Source organism: Cheilinus undulatus, linkage group 1 (assembly GCF_018320785.1).
Source record: "Cheilinus undulatus linkage group 1, ASM1832078v1, whole genome shotgun sequence".
Lineage (NCBI taxonomy): Eukaryota > Metazoa > Chordata > Actinopteri > Labriformes > Labridae > Cheilinus > Cheilinus undulatus.
Window position 1 is genome coordinate 38,611,786 of NC_054865.1, and position 21,012 is coordinate 38,632,797.

General features: G+C 41.1%; 1 protein-coding gene across 1 annotated transcript in view; it reads right to left on the minus strand.

Moving 5' to 3' along the window:
- igdcc3 (immunoglobulin superfamily, DCC subclass, member 3) overlaps nucleotides 1–21,012 on the minus strand; it is a 142,291-nt gene that overhangs the window by 32,751 nt on the left and 88,528 nt on the right. The window contains exons 3-5 of the mRNA XM_041791902.1: nucleotides 1,593–1,737; nucleotides 1,331–1,461; nucleotides 56–193 (exon numbers count right to left, since the gene is read on the minus strand). Coding sequence (XP_041647836.1) covers nucleotides 56–193; nucleotides 1,331–1,461; nucleotides 1,593–1,737 — 414 coding nt within the window. The remainder of the gene's footprint in view (nucleotides 1–55; nucleotides 194–1,330; nucleotides 1,462–1,592; nucleotides 1,738–21,012) is intronic.

A 21,012-nucleotide genomic window follows, 5' to 3' on the forward strand; every position in this document is an offset into this window, starting at 1 on the left:
ATGCATCTAAGCACCTTCTGGCCCTCCTTCTATGATATTATCTGATTTTTCTCACCTAATCTGCTCCATGAAACGATGGGCCGAGGGTACCCGGTGGCGACGCACTCCAAGATGGCTGTTTGGTGAACAGTGAGGGTGAGGTTTTCAGGACCGACCAGGATCATGGGTTCTTTGTAAACAGATGACTGGGAGCCTGGAAAAGGAAAAAAAGGGAAATAGGGGGGCATAAGATGGGAATGAGCATGATGGATAGCCTCCATTAATTGGATTTCTCCAGAGTGCATTAGCTCGATATGCTGTATCTCCTGGATCAGGAGGAGGAACAATAGGTTTGGGAAATCTTGGGAATATGCTCAGAAGATAAACGGGGAGAGAAAGCAGGGGATGTTAAAGAGCAGAACAAAAGGCGGGTACACAACACAAGTTAATCTGTAGAGGATTGTAGCCTCAATGTGACAGAAAAATAAAGATCTTTCCACACATGAACTCCTGACAATTTATACAAGATTCTGGAGAGTCTGCTCCTAAAATCTTCCTTGGGGTCTCAGAATGCTTGATGTAATGGTAAAAACTTGGTGTAAAAGACACACTTTTAATACCTGTTTCTTCATTTTAAAAAGTTGTCTATGCCCATTTTGAGGAAGTCTGTGTTAGCCTGCACCTCAGTGTCAGTGGGTGAGTTGAATTTTGTGTTACACTACAGAGAGGGTGCATCACTATCACAACCTGCTTTAGATCATCGGTTCTCAACCTTTTCAGCCTGTGGCCCCCAAAATAAAGGTGTCTAGCGACCCCTAAGGGGGTCCTAACCCCAAGGTTGAGAACCACTGCTTCTAATAGATACCACACATGCAAAATGACACATGCACAATGAGCATTATAAAGTTGTTCTCATATGCTATGCAGAAGTATGGACTTAATGAATGAGTGAATGTAGAAGATTGAATTAGAGTAGCAGTAAGCAGTATTGACATTGATATGGGTACTAATAGCATTCAAACAATACCTATTAATTTATGCTATTTGTAGTGCAGTGTATTTGCAGTAAAGATAAAAAAGACTGAAAGAAAAGTATGGACAAGAGGAAAACTATAAAGCAGCTTCATTACACGTCAGAAGATCAAAAATGGCTATGCACTGATTTCAGGTCATCAACCCTGCCTACTTGCTCATTGGCTCTTCTTCTCACGGTCTGATATATTTGTTAGCTTATGTTAGCACATGCAGATCACCTGAAAGATTTTTTAGAAAAGTTCAGGATTTTGTCCATGTGTGAAAAGGGCTTCACTCTGCTCATAGCAAATAGATGTCAGACTCATTGAATACCAACCTGAAACTGTAAGGAGTGCCTCGGTGCTGTGTTTCACTCCTGCACTGTTATGAGCCACACAGCAGAACTTTCCACTGTCCTCCTCACGCACACCTGTAATCTGCAGAACACCTGTAGGCAGGAGAGTGTACCTACAAGAGAAAGAAAGAGAGAGAGAGAGAGAGAGAGAGAAACATATGAAGATACAGTACAACCTAGTGAAAGTACTGTAAAGTGCTGCTGTCTGTCATAAATCTCAGCTTGTAATGTGGTTTGGTTGTACCTCTCGTCCTTGGTGTCCACTGGCTGCTTGTCTTTCTCCCAGCTGATGATGGGCTCTGGCAGACCGTGGATTTGGCACTGGAATCTGGCCACCCCAGACTCCTCAGCATGCACTGACTCTGGTTGGACATGGAAGTCTGCCATGGCTGTAAAGGGAGGGAGAGAGAGGGGGATATTAGGTTATAACATCCCAACACAGCAACAAACCTGGCTGCTCACATACATATGCATATTTATAGAAAAGGAAAAGCATGAAAATATTCTACTGACATGTTTATTTTATCCTTCATTATGTCTCCAAAGGGTTAAATAAAACAGCTTTACAGCCCTTCACTGGCCTGAATTCATTAACACATTAGAGTCAGCTACACAGGGATGAGTTACAAGACCTGAAAACTAACATGAGCATTGTCTTCCATCTATGATGTGTTTTACGGATATAAAAGTGGACAAATAAGTGGTGTTTACAGGCTGATGAGAAGGACATCAAACAAGACGACAAGCTCTGATGGACTGACAGTGAGAGTGGCTGTCGAGTATCTGTTCATATGGCCATGCAAATACTTTAGTACTGAAAGAACTGTTTTTTTTTTTGTTTGTTTTTTTTAATCTATCCATCTGCAGAAACATTGTTTGAAACAGTTTTTAGTGCAAAGGAAAAAAGATGCTTCCTTATAAGGTATTTTCAGCCTGTGACCCCCCAAAATAACAGCCTGAGACCCCCACTGTACCTAAGGATGGTTGAGGCATAGTTGACCACAGCCACGCACATTGAAGAAAAGTCATGTGCGATTACGCTTTCGGTTATTTTTTTTTATAATATTTTGATTTCAGCATATATCTCACCAAATGACCATGTTTTTATTTTAAATATAACCAATTTAATGCATATATCTTTACAAAATGGGTAAATTGTAAGATTTAAAACCATTTGAAATTGTTCTTTGTTTTTGTGGAAGGCAACACATGACCCTCTCTCAGTGTCTTGTGACCTCCCAGGGGGGTCTTGACCTCCACTTTGTGAATCACTGTTCTAGAGTAGCATTGATCAGAAAAGAACCAGAATAACTGATTCATATTTTTTCCCATTAAAATACTCTAATTGTGCAATTCATTTTTCTCAAACTTCTGAGAGCCTGTTCTACTAATGTCAACATAACATAACATATATAAATTAGTTACGTCTGTCATTTATCCTCAAAAGACAACACATGATGTCCATTTGTATCTGAGCCAAAGCCATCAGCTGCCGAAGGTGCCCTCCAAAAATACGTGCCAAATACACTGCAGTCACATGAATTTTCTGCCATATGTTATCATTTAGTATCTGGGTCATGCATGTTTTAAAAATGTATGTTAACTAAAGAGAAATGACAGACACACATCCATGGCCATATAGCCAAAACAAGCATCCGTCTCCCTACAGAGAGCCTCATTCGGCTGCACTTCACATCTCTGCAGAACAAAGGCAGCATCAAAGTTAGAGCCTCAGACAAACACAATTTAGAGAGAGGCCCTCCTCTTCCACAGCTCTCCCACCTTCCTCCACACAAGTGTACTCATTTAAATGTCAGCCATAATTAACTCGGACGCAGGAGGACTCATCTGAACACTGTTAGCATAACAAGAGGGACGGACCCCTTATTATTTCATAACCTCCTGCTCTTCTCCAACCTGTCGCCTGCATTAATGCATTACTTTCAAGACAAGGAAGAAGTACGCTGCTGTAGTCGCAGGATTCAGATGTGCCTGTTGTCTTTGTTTTTTTCTTGTTCTTGCTGATAGCGAATTTTATCTTATCTCTGACTTTTCTTCTGTTATAATGAATATTTTCTTATATGCCATCTTTCATTTTCAATGAGCCATAGATGACACTTTTTCCAATGACTGTTTTCTAATGACACTGTTAAGTTTACTGCTAATGCACAAGAGAGATATAGATAGAGAGATACTTAATATAAAGTGGCAGTGCTGTACACGGCTGTGGCTGAATCAGTGGTCTAACGCTGTGATTATTCCATCTTAGAGCTTAATGAGAAGTGTGGCATTCTCCAACACGATTTGACCTTAGATCTCTGAATGGATGTATGGAGTGCTGATGAAAATTTAAACACACTAATTTAGTATTCTGCCAGTAGTGACAGTTCCCTCTGTGTGTAGAGATAACATGCTCACTTTCCATCATTGTGTCTCCAGATTAAAAACCTTGACAGTCAGTCAGCCTGACAGGTTTCAGACTTTTACTTTCGCCTCATTTTTACTGTAAAGCTGCACTTCAACAGCTGTGCATTTTACCGGGGTTATTCAGCCAAAGTGCTTATCTCAAGGGCCCAACTGCAATTTTTCAAACCCAAGGCGAACAGCCTTCCAGCTATAAAATGTTTTAGATACTTACTGTTTAATACTTTCTATTTTTGCATACAGAAGGCAAAAATATATCCTTGTGTTTATAAAGATTAAAACACAAGGTAACACATTTACACAAGATGGCATTTTCATAAAACCATTAAACACGCTAAAAACTCAACATACACGTACTGAAAGTAGACACAAAAGAGCTACAGTACTTTAAAGGACAGTGCCAAATTTAAAATAATTAACATTGAAGGGTTTTATTTAAATATATATGGTGCTCTGTGCATTATGAGGTAGCATACTCAGTCTAAAGCTACTGAGGGGAACTATCCATTTGTGTTAGATTTCATCTCTTTGCTGATGTTGTCCTGTACATATGTAAATGATGTTGTCTGACAAACACCTGTCACAGTCAGACGTATCAATACTGTGAATCTTTGCCATGCACTTCCTGACAAAGGTAGTGTAATTGCCTCATCTGATACCTACCCCCCTTCAGCATTAGAGACATTAAAAGACAGAAATAATAAGTCTCTTTTAGTGGTCACCCCTTCTTTTGTAGCTCATAAAGAAGCACTAGTCCCATTATTTCTTAGTTTCAAAAACTCCTCACAGGAGCTTTAAAACATTCTGACTGATGTAGATGTTTTGTGCCAAGTGGGTTTAATTCTTACTGATATTTTTCTCCACATAGGAAACCCTACATGATATCACTTAACAGTTTTATAAAGCTTTTTTAAGATTAAATGTTTGTAAGCTGACACCCTTGTTTCCAGTCAGAGAACGACCACACATCTGTGTCATTTGAAGAAGAAAGAGGCGGGAGCTACTGGCAGGTTTAATTGTACCACATGCCAGTAAACAATAAGGGTGGGAATCACTAGTCGCCCCATGATATGATATTATCAGGATACTTTGGTCCTGATTCAATATTATTGCGATCTTAAACATTTTGTAATACAGTGAGCATTGCGATACCATATACTGCGATATATTGCAATCTATACCATTTTTTTCAACTGTTTAACTAATTTAGCTTTAGTCTTGCTGTCATGTTTGTCTTATTTCCACAGTATTTTATTTCTATGTAGTACTTCTTGCTATCCTCATATGTCATGTCCATCTCATTCTTGCCCTGCTTGCATTCCTGATGTCCTTCCCCTGGTGCTGCCCTGATTGTTACTAACTTTCTCCTGCTCTATGAGCGTCACCTCTGCTGACTTCACTGGACAAACAATTGTCCAAACAATTGATTTTATTTTTCCATAATCATAGACTTCAGTTCATATTAGCAATTACTTTAAAAAAATTGATACTTGATGGACGAGATGATACAATACATCATCAGACAAAATATCGTGATACTATGCTGTATCAATTTTGTCTCCCACCCCTAGTAAACAATTGAACCTAACATAGACATTAGTGTGGATTCAGCTATAGCAGCATTTCTTTATTAAAGAAAACCTTTCTGAAAAGATAAAAAACTGGTCCAAAGCCAGGTCTTCAAAGTGCCTACTTTCTGCCTCATACCAACTTCACTGCAGAGCAGTGAATGGCTTTAAAATCACAGGGCTCATTACATTTTCTTTGCCTATTGCTTCAATCTGAGACCGAGTGTTGACAAAAGTAATCAGCAACACATTCTGTCTTGGCCTGCTGTAATGTGAAGCCCGGGGCGCAAACTGGCAGAGTTCAGTTTGAATGAAAGCCCTGAAGACCCTGCACTGCTGAAAGGTTAGGTGCAGTGAGACAGCTAGAAATCCATCAGGACACAATACACAGAAAACAAGGAGCTCAGAGTGACTAATGAGATCAAAGACGCTTGCTGTCTTAGGAAACACTCACAAATTAAGACATGCACTCACATATACACTGCTGTGTACTGGGAACACTGGGGACGTGGAGAAAGAAACAAAATTGCACTTGAATGCGGAGAACAAAAGAGGACCAGTGCCTATAGGAGCTTTATGTGCATCTTTGCCAAGTAGTCATGGTGTCCGCTGATCTGGCTGTTGTGTGTCCGCTGTTATAACCCCTCTAACGGGCCCCACCCTTGGCCCTCCTCATGCATTAAACATGGGCCCTCTAAGAGGCCCGCACCCCTGTGACTATCGACAAAGTCATAGAATCAGACACAATCGGAAAAATCACAACAAGGGGAGCATGTGCAGATTAAGACAAGCTGAGAAATGTGTTAAGCAGTCGTGTCGGGTGTAAAAGAAAACAGATAATCTGCAGCAGGCCTTTAGCTTTTATTGTGCAGAGTCAAACTAAAGTGATATAGCTTAGCTACAGCTCATGTAAATAAATGCAAAGAGCTGCTTCAACAGAAACCCACAACTATATCGATTCCCCTTGTAGGAAAAACACCGACTACCACATGAGGCAATGAGGCGCTCAGAGGGGAGAGACAGGTTCTTCTACTGTTCCTCACTCTTCCTTTGCTAAGTGTTGACATACAATCACACATGATTAAAGACTGTCCACTACCAGCATGATGCTGCTAGCTTACACGGAGCAGGTCTAATTACTTTAACAAGGGGGGAGAATGGCCGGGGTGCATACTAAAAAGAAATCCATACACAAGTGCACACGTAGAAGATTGCTCCTCGCACGTGTGTTTGACGGTTCCTTGGTGCCTGCGACATAAGACGAATGAGTGAGGGAGTAATATGACTGAAGGTCAATGACAGGAAATGTGAAGCGTGGTGATTTAGGAGGGAGGCTGAGCCGTAAATCAGATCCTGTCAAAACTCTGGTTATCTAATAATAGCCAACAAGTGAGGGGAATCACCCTCCATACTGTATGAGAGACAAATAACAACCAAAGAGCACCAAAAGGAGGAAGGAGATCTACTGCAAAAGAAAAATTTTTTAATCTTAGATTCTATAAAAGGATGAATAATGAGCCCAAGTGTAAATGAACAGCTACTGATTATTGTTGTTTATGGTTAATGAAAGCTAAAAGGCCAGTGGAAATAGAGGAATGTCGGCATAAGTCATCTCCACTCTACTGGTCACCTGAAATTGAAGCTGGTAGATGTTTTTCCATTCAAGCTGCTCACATCCCTTTAATGAAAAACTCTAGATTAAATGGTGATTATTTGAATGACCCCTTGCCGGAGTATTTTTGTGCCTAATGGCTCTAAAGTAATGATCCATTTCTCTTTCACTCGGTTAAACACACACAGACACACACAAATGCTCATCAGAGAATAATTAACAAGCTAATTAAGGCCCAAACTGCTGTTTTCTGTGACACTCCTACTGCAGTGACCAAAGCAGCCAATCTGATGAGACGTCCATGTTTTTTACAGACTTGGAGGCTTCTTTTTTTCCTCCAGCGTGGGGATGATTCATTGATACGACAGAGGTAATGATGCCAACAGAGGGATAGGCATCCTCCAGCACCACTCATACCTGCAGCAATGGCGTAAGGCTTCAGTGAACCCCCCATGCTATAATATCATCGCCCTCCTTCCCATCTCCCCCTCCGCTGCACAATTTAAACCGTTTGCTCGCCTCTTCATCACACACCCCTTGCCCCACCCCCCACGAGTCCTCTCAAGCCTGTGACATCATTAAGCACATGTTGTTCAAGCGGCGGTGATGACTGCCGTAGCCGCCCCTCCCCCCAACCCCTCAGTAAACCAGTAAAATAGAGATGAGGCCCATAAATAATGGAGATGGTGTATGGTGCTATTCCAGCGTGGAGAGCCCACACTTCAACAGCCTTTAAATAGGCATCCCTGAAATAGCAGGCCCCCAGTGCTGGGACCCTAGAGATGGCATTTTAATGCAGATGTGATATTTTATTGGCTCCCTGCCCCAGTAAACCCCCCCATCCACAACCCACCTTAACCTGCACACCCACCCTGCACCAAATGCAGGGGCACGTCTATGATCAATCTGATGCTTGGTGGTGCATGATGCTTATCACTTGCAAAAGAAAGGCCTGCATGTGTGTGGGCTGCACCCCATCTTCCTCTGACACTCACTCGCTCTCTGTATTAATGCTTTGGCACATCAACACCTCCCTCAGTAAGTACCTGCACAAGATGATCAGCCTCCAGTCAGACTCAGCTGGCAGATGTACAGATGCAGGGATGTTGATGAGCGGTGTAATGGTCAGAAGCAAGACATACAGATCATTTATTTCAAAAGCTCTCCTGCAAATTCGACCGTAATATGATTTATGCAACAGACCTTACATGCATGGTTTGGTATTATTTGTTAAAGGAGAGCTATTTCCCTTTATAATTCTTCTTCTACTTCAGGAAGATAACTTGATCTGATATTTATGATAAGCAGGTGTAAAAAGACAAACAAAATTATTTATAAAAATGTAAAGACCCCCAATCAGCATTCATTCATAAAGAGATGCACAGAGTTTATAAAAATTAGGATTTAAAACATGAACAATGAAGTGTTAAAAGGTCCTGATAACATGATAGTAGAAGGTGACAATTGGAACATGTCAGTTGGGGTTGCCAGACCATGCAAGGCCTTATAGGGGATTAATACAATCTTAATTTTAATTCTGAACTATACTGAAGGCCAACAAAGGAAAGCAAGAATTAGGGGCAACAACCTGAATTTGACAGTAACCTAGCAGCTGCATTTTGAGCATAATAATAATAAACATAATAAACAGCACAGAAATGTGAATAATGCAGAGGTGAATATTGACCAGCCTTCACTTCATATCAGGGGTGGAAGAAATTATGCACATTCTGAGGCGCAGATAGCCTAGTGGTTTAGGGCATGCCCAGTATACACTGGTGACCTGTTTGTTTCTTAGCTACTAACACAGCTGCTCCGTTCTTGACTTCCAGCCTCTCCTGTACTTGTCTTCAGTGATTCTCCTCTTTGTGAGTTTCCCGTGCTTTCAGCCCCACATGACAGATGATCTTACTTGAGCAAATTTTTTGCATGACAAAACTGCTGTGAGTGGACATTAATTGCTTTTTCTGCTCATGTAGCAGGCTTGTTTGCATTAGGCTTTCCGCTGGTGTGACTGTCCTTAGTCTGTTGTGTTGATCGATACCATGCCGCTTGTGTGCACCAAGTTAAATGTAGTAAGATTGATGGCTGCTATTAAGGCTCCCTGCAGGAGGTGGAGGGGCAGCAAAGCTACAACAGTTATCACTTGGAAAAATGTTTATATTTTTACTTTGTATAACCAATGTTGCTAAATTATCAATTAATGCATGCAAGAAACAGAGGGGAATTAAAGTTCAGTATTACAAATGGTATCGAAATCTTGAATGCTTTGAATGCCTTGTATTCCAAAATGGTACAGTCTCTTACTTTGATGATTTATAGTGCTGTAAAAATAAAGTAACTTAAAAAAGAATCCATCAAAAATTGTGGGCAAAAACAACTTGCACAATGTTGATAATGGGGTTTGCTTGCAAATGTTAATAATTAAAGGTCACATATTGAGCAAAACACACCTTTTCAGGCTTTTCTAAAAAAGATACGTGCCCTTGACCTGTCCACAACCCCAAGAGTCAGGAGTTGGGAGTCTGGCTTTTTCGTTACTGGTGCTAAATCAGTTCTTTTAAAAGATGTGGGTGTCTTAACGGTGCCTTAATATTTTTAAGAAAAAAAAAGTGTTGAATATCAGGGAGAGAATAAAAGCCATCTTAGAATCGTAAATAATTCTGAAAAATACCTTTAAAGATGTTGGTAGATCATAGGATAGGAAAGAAAATGGAAATAACTTCTTCATGTAAGAGGCTCAAGCAAGGTTCTTATTCAGGCACTACATCAGAGATAAACAATAAAATAAATGTGTCTGTTGTTGGGATTAGGATAACCTGAACCCCTCTGTTAATCTGTAATAATTTAGGAGGATGATGTGATTTTATTTCCATGTCAATCAACCGCATCTGAGATGAACTAAGAAAGAATTCCAGTGCACATGACCTGTATTTCAGCAAAGACAGAGGTCCTCTGATGTTAGTAATCCAGTCCAAGTTGGCATTAAAGTTGTAAACATTGTCAATACTTCAGTACTTTTCATTTTGTTTCTTTTTTAAATTGAGAGTTTAAAGAAAAAACAACAGATTGTCATTTTTTTAATGCTATAGCTTGAAAGCACTGTTTAAATTTCACAAATATGATGATATTGTTTACCCTAACCCTTGCCAATGAATCTGGGCAATTTAGAAAAGAGCAGGAGCTTGCTTGCTATTTTTGGTGATTAAAAAACAAGAAATGATCCCACAAGGGGAGTATCATATTGAAGTTTAAAATCCTGGAATCGTGACCGTCATAATAAGAACCATTTTCCTGTCTGTAAATCTCACTAATGGAAAAAACACACTGAAATGGCATCAGTGCCCATAAACACTAAGCATTTATTTACTAGTACCGTCTATTATCAGAGTTATTGAGCAGAAGATGAAAGCTTTTTTGGCACAAAGAGGGTACGATGGGAAAGGCATGTTGCTCACTGTTGTTTTATCCCCCCTGCTTCTCCTCACCTCTCCCCCCCCCCCCAGGGACAAAGCCAGGGCCTCCCCTGGTGCCCTGCTCGGTGCCTGTGCCTCTGTCACACCCCTCACTCCTGCACCACCTACAGCCCTCTCAATCACTCCACACACCACACCCACACCCAACGGTCCCTCTGGCCCCTGCTCCGCCCATCCCTGCACCTCCCTGCCCTGCCCCTGCAGCCCCCAGATCTGCACACTAAGCCCCCTACACTCTCTTCAGCATGCGGACCCTAATTAAAGAGGGTCCCATTAAAGCACAACAGATGCTGAAAATTAAGGGATTATTTAAATGATTCCCAGTCACAGCTTTGGTTAGATTAGAGACAAGCGAGGGAGGAAAAAGAGAGTGAGAGAGAGAGAGAGAGAGCTAGGAAGGGGGAGGACAGTGGAGAGAGTAGGGTTAAAATAACAGACAAACCAACACCATAAAAAGTAGCATTTCATTCAAAGTGACCACTAGTTTCTCTTAGCTGGTGCCAAACCTGATGATATTGTTTCCTTTCCTTTTTTCTAATTATAAAAAAGTCTTTCCCCATGTGTTGTAGAGAGCCAAAAGCAACAAAGACAGGGTTTGATGCAGAGAACAAAAAGAGGGGCCTTTTGTATCACTTAAGGACTAACTGGGCGTTAAACTGCATACTCATTAAACAACTTCAAGACGTGTAAGAGAGACCTGATGGCCTGGAGAAGAAGAGAAGAGGAGACAGGTGTGAGAGGCGTGCTTCAACTCCATCTGCAGACAAGCTACCACCTCAGTAGAGCATGTCTGGTTTAACAACGCCTCTCGTGTTCAACCTAATAGTTTCTCTCTTAGTGTCATAGCTGCTCACTAGGGATGCACTAGTGCTTTGGCTCGATTATAAAAAAAACAGAGATAAAGAGGATCTGAGGACACAGACGGCTCAGTCAATGTGAATACTCTCCCACTAATGCAGCCAGGAATCCCCTACTTAAAAGAAGCTGAACTCCTCTCAACTTGCCCTCTCCACTGCCAAATTACCGACTCATCCACAACACTGCTGGAGGGACAGCTGCAGACAGCAGAAGTCCTATCAGCATCCAACACCTGCAGTCCACTAGCCTTAGACAGGCAGTGTTTTCATTTTCACAAAGAGGGTTTGTCAGTAAAAGAGAGTGATGACAAACATATTAAGTCCTCTTAGTTTCATTTTTAATCACCAACAAAAAAGATTAGAGCTCACAATTTCTAGTTTTCTAATTTCTTCAAGCAAATGTGCCATGCAAAAAAGCTACAAAAAACCTGCAAGTCTAATCTCTGACAAAGCACATTGTCAATAATTTGGAATTTTGGAGTGGCCAATCAGATTTCTCAGGTGGCCATGGCCATTTTTCGCCACCCCTGGATACTCCACTGCTAACTATGGGTGCTTTCACATCAGACACTATTGTTTTAAACAATGGCGTGGCATGATTGCTCCCCCTGCCTTCTCCCATCGATCCCCACTTGTGTACGTATTCAGTCTGATACAGCAGGTAGCCATATGCATATAGTTGGCTGGCAAACCTGCCAAGGAGAAGTAAAAAAAGAAGAAGCTATTAGGGCTGGGCAATTAATCGCAAATAGGATTAGACTGCAATATGGACTGCTGCAATTTCAAATCAAAGAAGGTGCAATATTTCTTTAACCTGAAATTTGTGCCAAAATACCAGTTTTATGCATTACATGTCATGCAATCATTCAAGTGCCATCTTTTAAGAATAGTGTACCAAAAATCCTACCTACCTCATTACCTCCGCCAAGGAGGTTATGTGATCGGCTGGGTTTATTAGTTAGTTTGTTCGTTGGTTTGTTAGCAACATAATTCAAAAAGTTATGGACAGATTTGGATGAAATCAGGAAATGTCAGAAATGGCATAAGGAAGAACTCATTAGATTTTGGGAGTGATCCGGATCACCGTCTGGATCCAGGAATTTTTTAAAGGATTCTTTACTATTGGGAAATAGGGCTGAGCTGCCTTGGTGGATGTCTGCGCTCTCTGAGTGCTTTTCTAGTTTTTGTAGGTTTTTCTTACTGAATATGAGAATGATTTCAAAATGATCACTCCCTTCAATACAAGAATTCATGTCCGATTTGCAATACGATTAAAAATGATCACAATTAGATATAAACTAGAAAAGCACTCGGAGAATGCAGACCTCTGCCATCATCCCTATCTCCTATAGTGAAGAATCCTTTATAAAAATTCCTGGATCCGTCCCCATGTGCCCTCCCATCACAGCATTTGCCGATTACTCCCTCCCCGGTGGTGTGGAAACATGGTGAGGCAAAATACTGGCTTCGCTATGGATGGACTGTCATTGCGGAAGCATTGCCTGCTGGTGCCAACAGATGCACTAACAGTCTCACCCATGGTCTCACTGGACGACTGGAAGTCATGGCAGAGGGTGAATATTCCTCTATCCCTCCCAGCATTGTGAGTATTCTAGCTACAATTCGCTGTCTTTCTCTCTGTTACGCTCCAACTCGTCTCCTCAACCGCTGGCGTGCGTTTTTCAAACTCTATAAACTCCAAAACTTGGAATAGAAACACACCCACAAATGCTGCTGGGATTGAAGTTACTCATGTCCGCCATCTCCTGGTGTAAAGTGGTAACAGCGCAGACCTCCACCATTAGCCCTATCTCCCAATAGTACAGAAAATTTCATCAAGATCCGTCCACAACTTTTTGAGTTATGTTGCAAACAAACAAACAAACAAACAAACAAACCCGATCACGTAACCTCCTTGGCGGAGGTAAAAATAAGATTAAGGGCATGCAGATGTCCTAGCGGTCAAAGGTGCTACCCATGTACGCGGGCGGCCTGGGTTCAAATCCGGCCTGTGGCCCTTTGCTGCATTAGATTATTTTCCCAAATTGTTCAGCCCTAGAAGCTACCAAAGATTGCCTGTGTCTTAAGCTGGCAAAGTAGTTCATTGTGCTACTGTCTTAAAATCACATTTAAGACATCAGCAAAATTCCTTTTTGTAGTGACTTATCTTAGTGCAGTTTAGAGGATTAAATGAGCTTGCGCCGTACGGGTACAGCAGTTTTTGAAGTGCATTTGCAACTCTACTCACTGACTCCACCTTCTGGTCATCTTGCGCTTCAGCCCCTCCACAGGTGGAGGTGAGTGCACAGAAAGGACCAGTAATGCACAAACGTGTTTCAACTGATCCATCTCACAGGTGAATCCAAGGAAGAAACTGGGACACGTGAATCACTTAATGTAGTTTAATCAGGTGCAGAGAGCTAACGTTTCAATGCACACTGTATCTTCATCAGAGTCAAACGAACGGTTTGACTCCAGTTTCTTCCTACGATTTACCTGTGAGATAGATCCGTTGAAACACCTTTGTAAACCACTTGTTGACTTGATTCTAACGATAACTGTTTATTGAGAAAAACAGTGAACATCTGGTGCATCAGGGAAAGTTTTTTTATGACATCATAACTCTCTGTCCTGTATCGGGGCACATGTACATTCACGTCTCATTCAAACGTTGTCCACTTGAATTGCACCCAAGACCACTTCGCCATGTGGGCTTGGGCCCAGTACCTGGATGTGGTTAGTTTGCATTCACACCGACCATAACAACCAGACTTTAGGCTCAAGTGTACTTGTATCCAGTGCCTCCCCCTGGTGGGAAAGCACCTTTAATAATTGTTCTGTATCAAGCAGCAACCAGCAGCGTTGAAAATGGAACCAATGGAACTTAACGTTAGCTCCAAAAACCAAGAAATCCAAATAAGATCCCACATTAAAATGCTTGTTTCTACTGCAGAATTAAACATGCCTAAAGTCTGGCTGAAAGAAGAACTATTGCAATATGTGTTTTCTTCAAATCTTTTGGCCCGAGTCACAACCATTGTTTGGCCTCATGATGCCTCTTAAGAAACCAATGGATGTCACTTAAGGTTTATTATACTCTAGGCTTAAAATGCATACTGATGCTGTAATGAAGCTTTCTGTCCATGCTCTAGGTTCAGTTTGTCTGTATTTCTGCACCTTCTCTCAAAACTTAGAAATATGATCAAATGTTGCTGGAAATCTCAGTGGCAGTGTTGGAAGTGTTGGAAGCCAACAGTCCAAACAAGACTAGTAAAAATAAAAAAGATGAATAATTTGAAAAATGGCGGTACTTAATCAAACTTTTTGAGGACATATTGTTTAATATTGTGGAAGTTGTTTGAAATTACAAACATACAATATTAGCTCACCTGGGCACAGAGGCAGAAAACTACAACAGAACAGCTGGGCGGCAGATGGACGGAGGAGCAACAAGGCGATGTGGAAGTCCATATTAGACAGAAGTCTCAAGACAGTTCTTTTTTTTAAGTAGCAGACGAGGATGAGTATGTGGATAGAGACATCTGTGCTGTTTAAACTGTTGTATTTTTGTAAAGGGAGAATGAATGAAGACTACCCCCATGTTTTAAACAGTAATTATTTAGGATTCTTTTTACAATAGCAAGCATCTTTGCCTTCATAGAGGGTCTTTCTTTTTCTGTTCTGTATTATTTTATTTTTATTTTATAAAGTGAGGGTCCAAATCCAGTGGTGGTCACCAGGAAGAGCTGGGCTTAGTCACTTTTTGAGCCAAAAAAAAAAAAAAACACATTAAGAATCACCCAAAGACATACTGAATGAAATTAATGAAGAGAGACAAACATCTGAGAGTATTTTTACTTTTTACTGTCTCTTTTGATTTATTTTAAAACAGAAATGATGAAATATTGCTTGATGTAAGAGTTCCTTGCATGGCTAAGTTTGGGAACCCCGCTGTGCAGTCGTAGTCAGCCCTTTAGGTAAAATTTGGACTAAAAATCCTTTCAGAAAAAGATCTAAAAGAAGGCCTAAGCTCACCTGTAAATGGGTCAGGATTTAAAATCTCTCAGGGCTGCTGATTTTCTACACTTTCTCTCCTCTTTAACATGCTAGGTAGCAGACAGTAAATCTTTTAAGTTAATGAAATTCTTTCCTCTTGAGCATTTTGGTGAGCCTTCCTTAAGGCTCTGTGCTCAAAAATCAAATGCCAGTGGAGGAACATTTTTACCTACTTTATCTGCATGTGCACTCTTCACACATTCACACATATACATTAACACTGACATCAACACAAAACAGGACGGGACAAAGCCATTTGTAATATTTTCATATTTATGTCACTTCAGGAATCGTGCTTTAATAAAAAGCACCACGCTCCGCGTTTATTGCGGATAGTAAAAGACCTTATGACGATGCTGTCACTCTTCTTTTTCACACCTGATTGTTGCTGAGAAGACGCTGTGGCTCCACAGTGCCATTCTCTTCTTGCCCAGAGGCTACGTATCTAATTAATATCGCCAATACCTCAGCATGCAAATGCCTGCTTTAGAATTTAAATGAGATGCCTCTCCCCATCATCCAGTCCGGTATATATGAGCTCATATCCACATGAATTATGGGCTGTCCTTTCTTCAGCCTGTTCACTGTACGCTCCATACACAAAAGCCAAACCCTACCACTGCTTTATGCCCTGTCCTCTCTTGTCCTCCCTTAGTGTTTGCGTTTGAAATATCTTAAAACGTTTAGAGACATCTGGGGTAAAAATAACGTTTATATTCAAATGGAAATGCCATCAGATTCTTCTTTGGCTCGTCTCCGCCTCTTGTTTTGTGAGGGCAGAAATAAGCGATGCCCGCAGACAGCAGCGGCTCTGAATAACAACCTGGACGGACATTTGGCATCACAATTCTCCTCAGAGCAACACTCATTACTTCCCCCTCATTAGAGGACAACTGTTGGGTAGTGAGGCCACTCCGAGGAGGCCGGGATCGATCTCGCTGTAAAAGTTTTTCCTGTGTGCTTCTGTTTCTTGATCATACATCTGAGGTGGAAAAAACTTGAGATTTCTGGGATAAATAAACCGTTTTCTGTCTGTTCTGTCCTTCCCCGAGAGAGAAGCATGCAGTTTTAACCCCGCATCTGACAGTGATTTGGAGGGGGGCTGGTCTGAATCAGGGGTAGATGGATGACCCCACATCTGGCACTCCCACGGGACATCTGAAAGACGCAGGGCGGGACCAGCCCATGCGCTCCACTGCGTCTCAGAAAGCAGGGCTCCCCAAATGGCTGAAACACGGCTTTGTAAATCTCACCCCTTCTTCGCTCCATCCCACACACGCACACACACACACACACACACACACACATACACCAAACACACACATCCATTAGAGGAGCCTCTGGTCGCTGTAGGAGGGGGTCTGCTGTGCCTCAGCTGCGCCTTTCCCATTGGGCATTATCTCCTTCTCAGCGTCCTCTTTGGTTTTGAACTGTCACATTACTGAATCCAAAAATGCACAACGTCAAAACTTCACTTACACAAATTCATTTCATGTTAAATGTTGGAAATCTCAAGAGGTCTGCATAATGTGCAGTCTGGGGAGGACCAACAAGAGACACAGAGTGAACTGAATTTATAAATCCTTTCAGCACAAGTTAAAGATGAACCATCTCTTACCAAGTAGAGTTTCCCTTAACTAACTCTAGTGTTTGTGTGATTCTGGATGATTGTTTCCACTATAGTCACAGGCTCTCAGTTCTTCCTTCTGACTTGCTTGTTCACATGTACTCCACAGTAGAAGTGTTTACATGACGTGGAAATGGCTGACAGAGCAAAAACAGCATCCAACCCTGTAATAGCAGTTTCAACTTTACCAGTGCTACATGTGATTGGACACATTCATAGTATAAACAAAGAACAGCGTCACCAATGCACAATGGCTGCTCGCCCTTGTTAAATCATGAGTTAACTGTGATTAACCACAGTTCTTGGAACACTGAGTTCAATTTCACAGGTCACACCCAGGCCTGATAACCTGCAGATTTGTTGAATCAAGAAATCACTTAAATAGAAGCTGTCAGACAATGTGAAGTAGGCTACAAGATCAGTCTGGAAAAGGTTACAAAGCCATTTCAAGGCTTTGGGACTTCAGTGAACCACAGTCAGAGCCATTATCCACAAATGGAGAAAACTGGGAACAGTGGTGAACCTTCCCAGGAGTGGTCGGCCAACCAAAATGACTCTGAGAGTGCAACAACGACTCATCCAGGCAGTCACAAGAGAACCCAGAATGACATCCAAAGAACTGCAGACCTCACTGGCCTCAGTTAAGGTCAGTGTTCATGACTCAACCATTAGAAAGACACTGGGCAAAAATGGCATCCATGGGAGAGTTCCAAGGCCAAAACCATTGCTGACAAAAAGAGCACAAAGGCTCATCTCACATTTTTCAAGAAACATCTTGATGATCCCCAAGACTTTTGGACAAATATTCTGTGGACTGTCAAATACTTTTTTACAGCACTGTAAGTAAAGAAAAAACGTGTTGTGTTCACGTGCATCTCAACCACATGCTAAACAGCTAAAAACTGAGACAGTATATCATAAATCATGTGGGATTACCTTCTGCAAAACCAGTCAGTGTATTCACATAGAGTTAGGAAAAGGCAGTTTATCATGTAAGTGTGACTAAAACTAGACTGCATATAACCAGGGGGTGTCCCTATCCTGATCGCATGTCTCAGATCAGAAGCGATACAAGCATTTTTTAATTTATCTGTGATCGGGAGTTTGATCCGATCAGCTCAGCTGATCATTTTGCCATCTGTTGTAAACGGAGCACAATTTTTGGCAGGCCATAAACACAAGAATAAGACAGCAGTAGTAGCAGCAGCAGCATTAGCAACCCCCCGGCTAAAATGTCGGTATGGAAATCCTTGAATCTTTAAATAGTCCAGTGGCCACTTGCAGCATCTGTGATACAAACGTTCATATGTTAAGCATAAGAAATCAAATTAGACTGCTGCTTACTTTACAAAAAGTTTATTTTGTAAACTCTCATCAATCAGATCAGGACTGGGAATTGGTATATGATCACAATTAAAAAAGGCCAAAAGTGCTGATTGACCATCCCTACATATAACCATATTAAGGCTTATTTATAATAAGTGTATACTATGTGTACTTATTTATACTAAATGTGTGAAACACATATGGACACTGATGGAGCTTTCTGTCCGTACTCCGTGTTCAATCAGTCTGCATTTCTTCATTTTTCTCATAGCTTTCAGGTACATACCAAATGTCACAACACCACAGAAAATCATGGAGGCAGTGCAAAACCAAATGAAGAAGAACAATTTGACATTGACTGAGTTCTGTATCACTTAAATTGCACAATCTATATTGTACTTAGAGGGTAAATAAATGAGTCTTTAGTCTGACTGAAATCATCCTTATTGGAATACTTGAAGTTGAACTAGACTTAGCAGAAAAAGTAAGGAAATTAGTGTTTGGTAGATTATGTCTTGGTAATACATATAGAAGCGGAAGAAGCGGCAGGTTGATTTGTTTAACTAGTCTACTGTAGTTTTGAGCGTCTACTTTTGGTTTCTGGTCTTTCTGTAAAGATAATGGTGTCTTGTAAGCCCTTTTGGGCTGGGCTTATTATTTATGCATGACACAATGATAAAATTTAATCAATCAAAATCAATCATATACTGTTGAAAAGCCTGTTGATTTCTCTTTTTAATGGTGCCACATGTGTAAGTAACATGCATGTGTGGGATGACAAGCAGAGCTGAGTATGTGGGTTGCGCCGATGAAAAAATTGCCAAATCCTCACAATAATGTGTGAATAACGAGCAATCTTTCAACTATTTCCTTTCTTTAACTTAGTTTCTACATTTGATTTGTCATGTCCATAAGTTTTAGGCATGAAGGGGATTCATCATGGAGCCTGATGTGCCACCTGGCCAGACACCACTGGTGGTTTTCAGTCCTTTGGGACAAACACAGCACGAGCATGCCTTCTTGGAAAGCCAACTTCCTGCTCAGAGAGTACCCAAGGCTGTGCTTATTACTATATCCACGCCTTACTCCACCTTAAAGATGTGGAATTTGTTATTTTTTTCAACAGATTATTTTCCCATGCCCCTAGTAATATGCATGGACATCCAGAACACGACTGGGTTTGTGTCAATCCTCCTTCCAGCCTGATGTTGCCCTTAGGCAGCCTACTGGCTACATCTATGCCTTACTTCTGCCTCAGTGTTTGGCCCAAACATGCCTAGAAGTTCTGCACAGTACTGTATGTTAGCGATTTTTCTTTTAAATTGAATGCAAGTGATGTTGCTGTAAGAGGCCAGTCCACCCCAACCCATAATAAGCGTGAAGACCTGCTGGGCCTGCTTTTGCATTTTTTTAGCTTACAGTTTACATATGCAAGCATGCACCTTTAAAGGAAGCATTCAAAAATCCTTTCTTGTCCCATTGTCCACCCATGAAAGACTTCTGTTTGTCTAAAGCACATTCTGCATCATCTGCCGGAAAACAAGCCCTGGCTGGTCTCAATCTCTGCTGATACATGTTAATACACTTCTGTTGGCTTTAGATGAACCACATTTGTCACAAATGCCTTCTTATAAACTTTAAAAGATCTCTCTACATCTTTGCTGCTCCACAGTTAGACTGCTTGGGTTGTACTTACACATAAGAAACCTGCCTTAATCCAAGCTACAGCCCACACTCATCTAAAAGCTGACAAAAATCTGCCCAGAAATATTTTATCCTATTCGAAAAGGGTGTACGACACTGTAAAAACTAAGATTTGTGATATTTGTCAAAAGAAAAACTGACTTTACTTCATGCATTATGCAAAAAAATGAATTAAACATAGAATATGATTTATCTCCCAGTCCCCTCAAAGCAAAGCATGAGCCACATACAGAGCTACTTTACATATGTAGAATGTATATACATCCTCGAATCTTTATATTTGAGCACGTTTGTGGTGTCAGTGAATGTAGATAGCTATCTCTCAGTGAATGACTGCTTATCCATATGACGCAGGCCTACCCTCATCTCAAACGGCTTTCCCTGCTGTCTTTTCTTTACCGCTGCTTCTCTTCTCTCCTGATTGGCTTTTACACCGCCTTTCAATTCTTAATAAGAGCAGACAGGCAATTATTGTGCTTTAAATGAAAATCTTTCCATTAATAGAACAAGAATTGGTTTTTACCTTGTTGTAAGTAGGAGTTATATCACCACTTCCTGACGTATTTACCATATAACAGATAAGAGTTTATCAGTGAAGGGAAATGTGTAAAAAAAACAGATGAATAATAAAAAACCCTGCTGTTCCACACACTCTCTGAGGGGGGTGATTGTGGTCATAAAGCTACACGGTGTACACAGGTTATCCATTAAGAAGTTGGAGTGTTTGTGTGCAGGCTCATTTATTTCTGAGAAATTATCCACGTTACTTGGTTACCAGCCCTGGGACACACTGTCACTTTTACATTTAACACACGTGGACTCACACTTATTCATGCATGATGGCTCATACGCTGCAAAAAGGTGGACAGACATGTATGTGCTTACTGACATGCACAAAGATGAGTTTTTTCCCCCCTTCTCTTGCGCGCACAGACACCCATGTACTATCAGTCACACACCCTCCCTGCTCCGTCAGCTCAACTGACAGCAGTAATGAGTTTCTTCTCTGCGTAA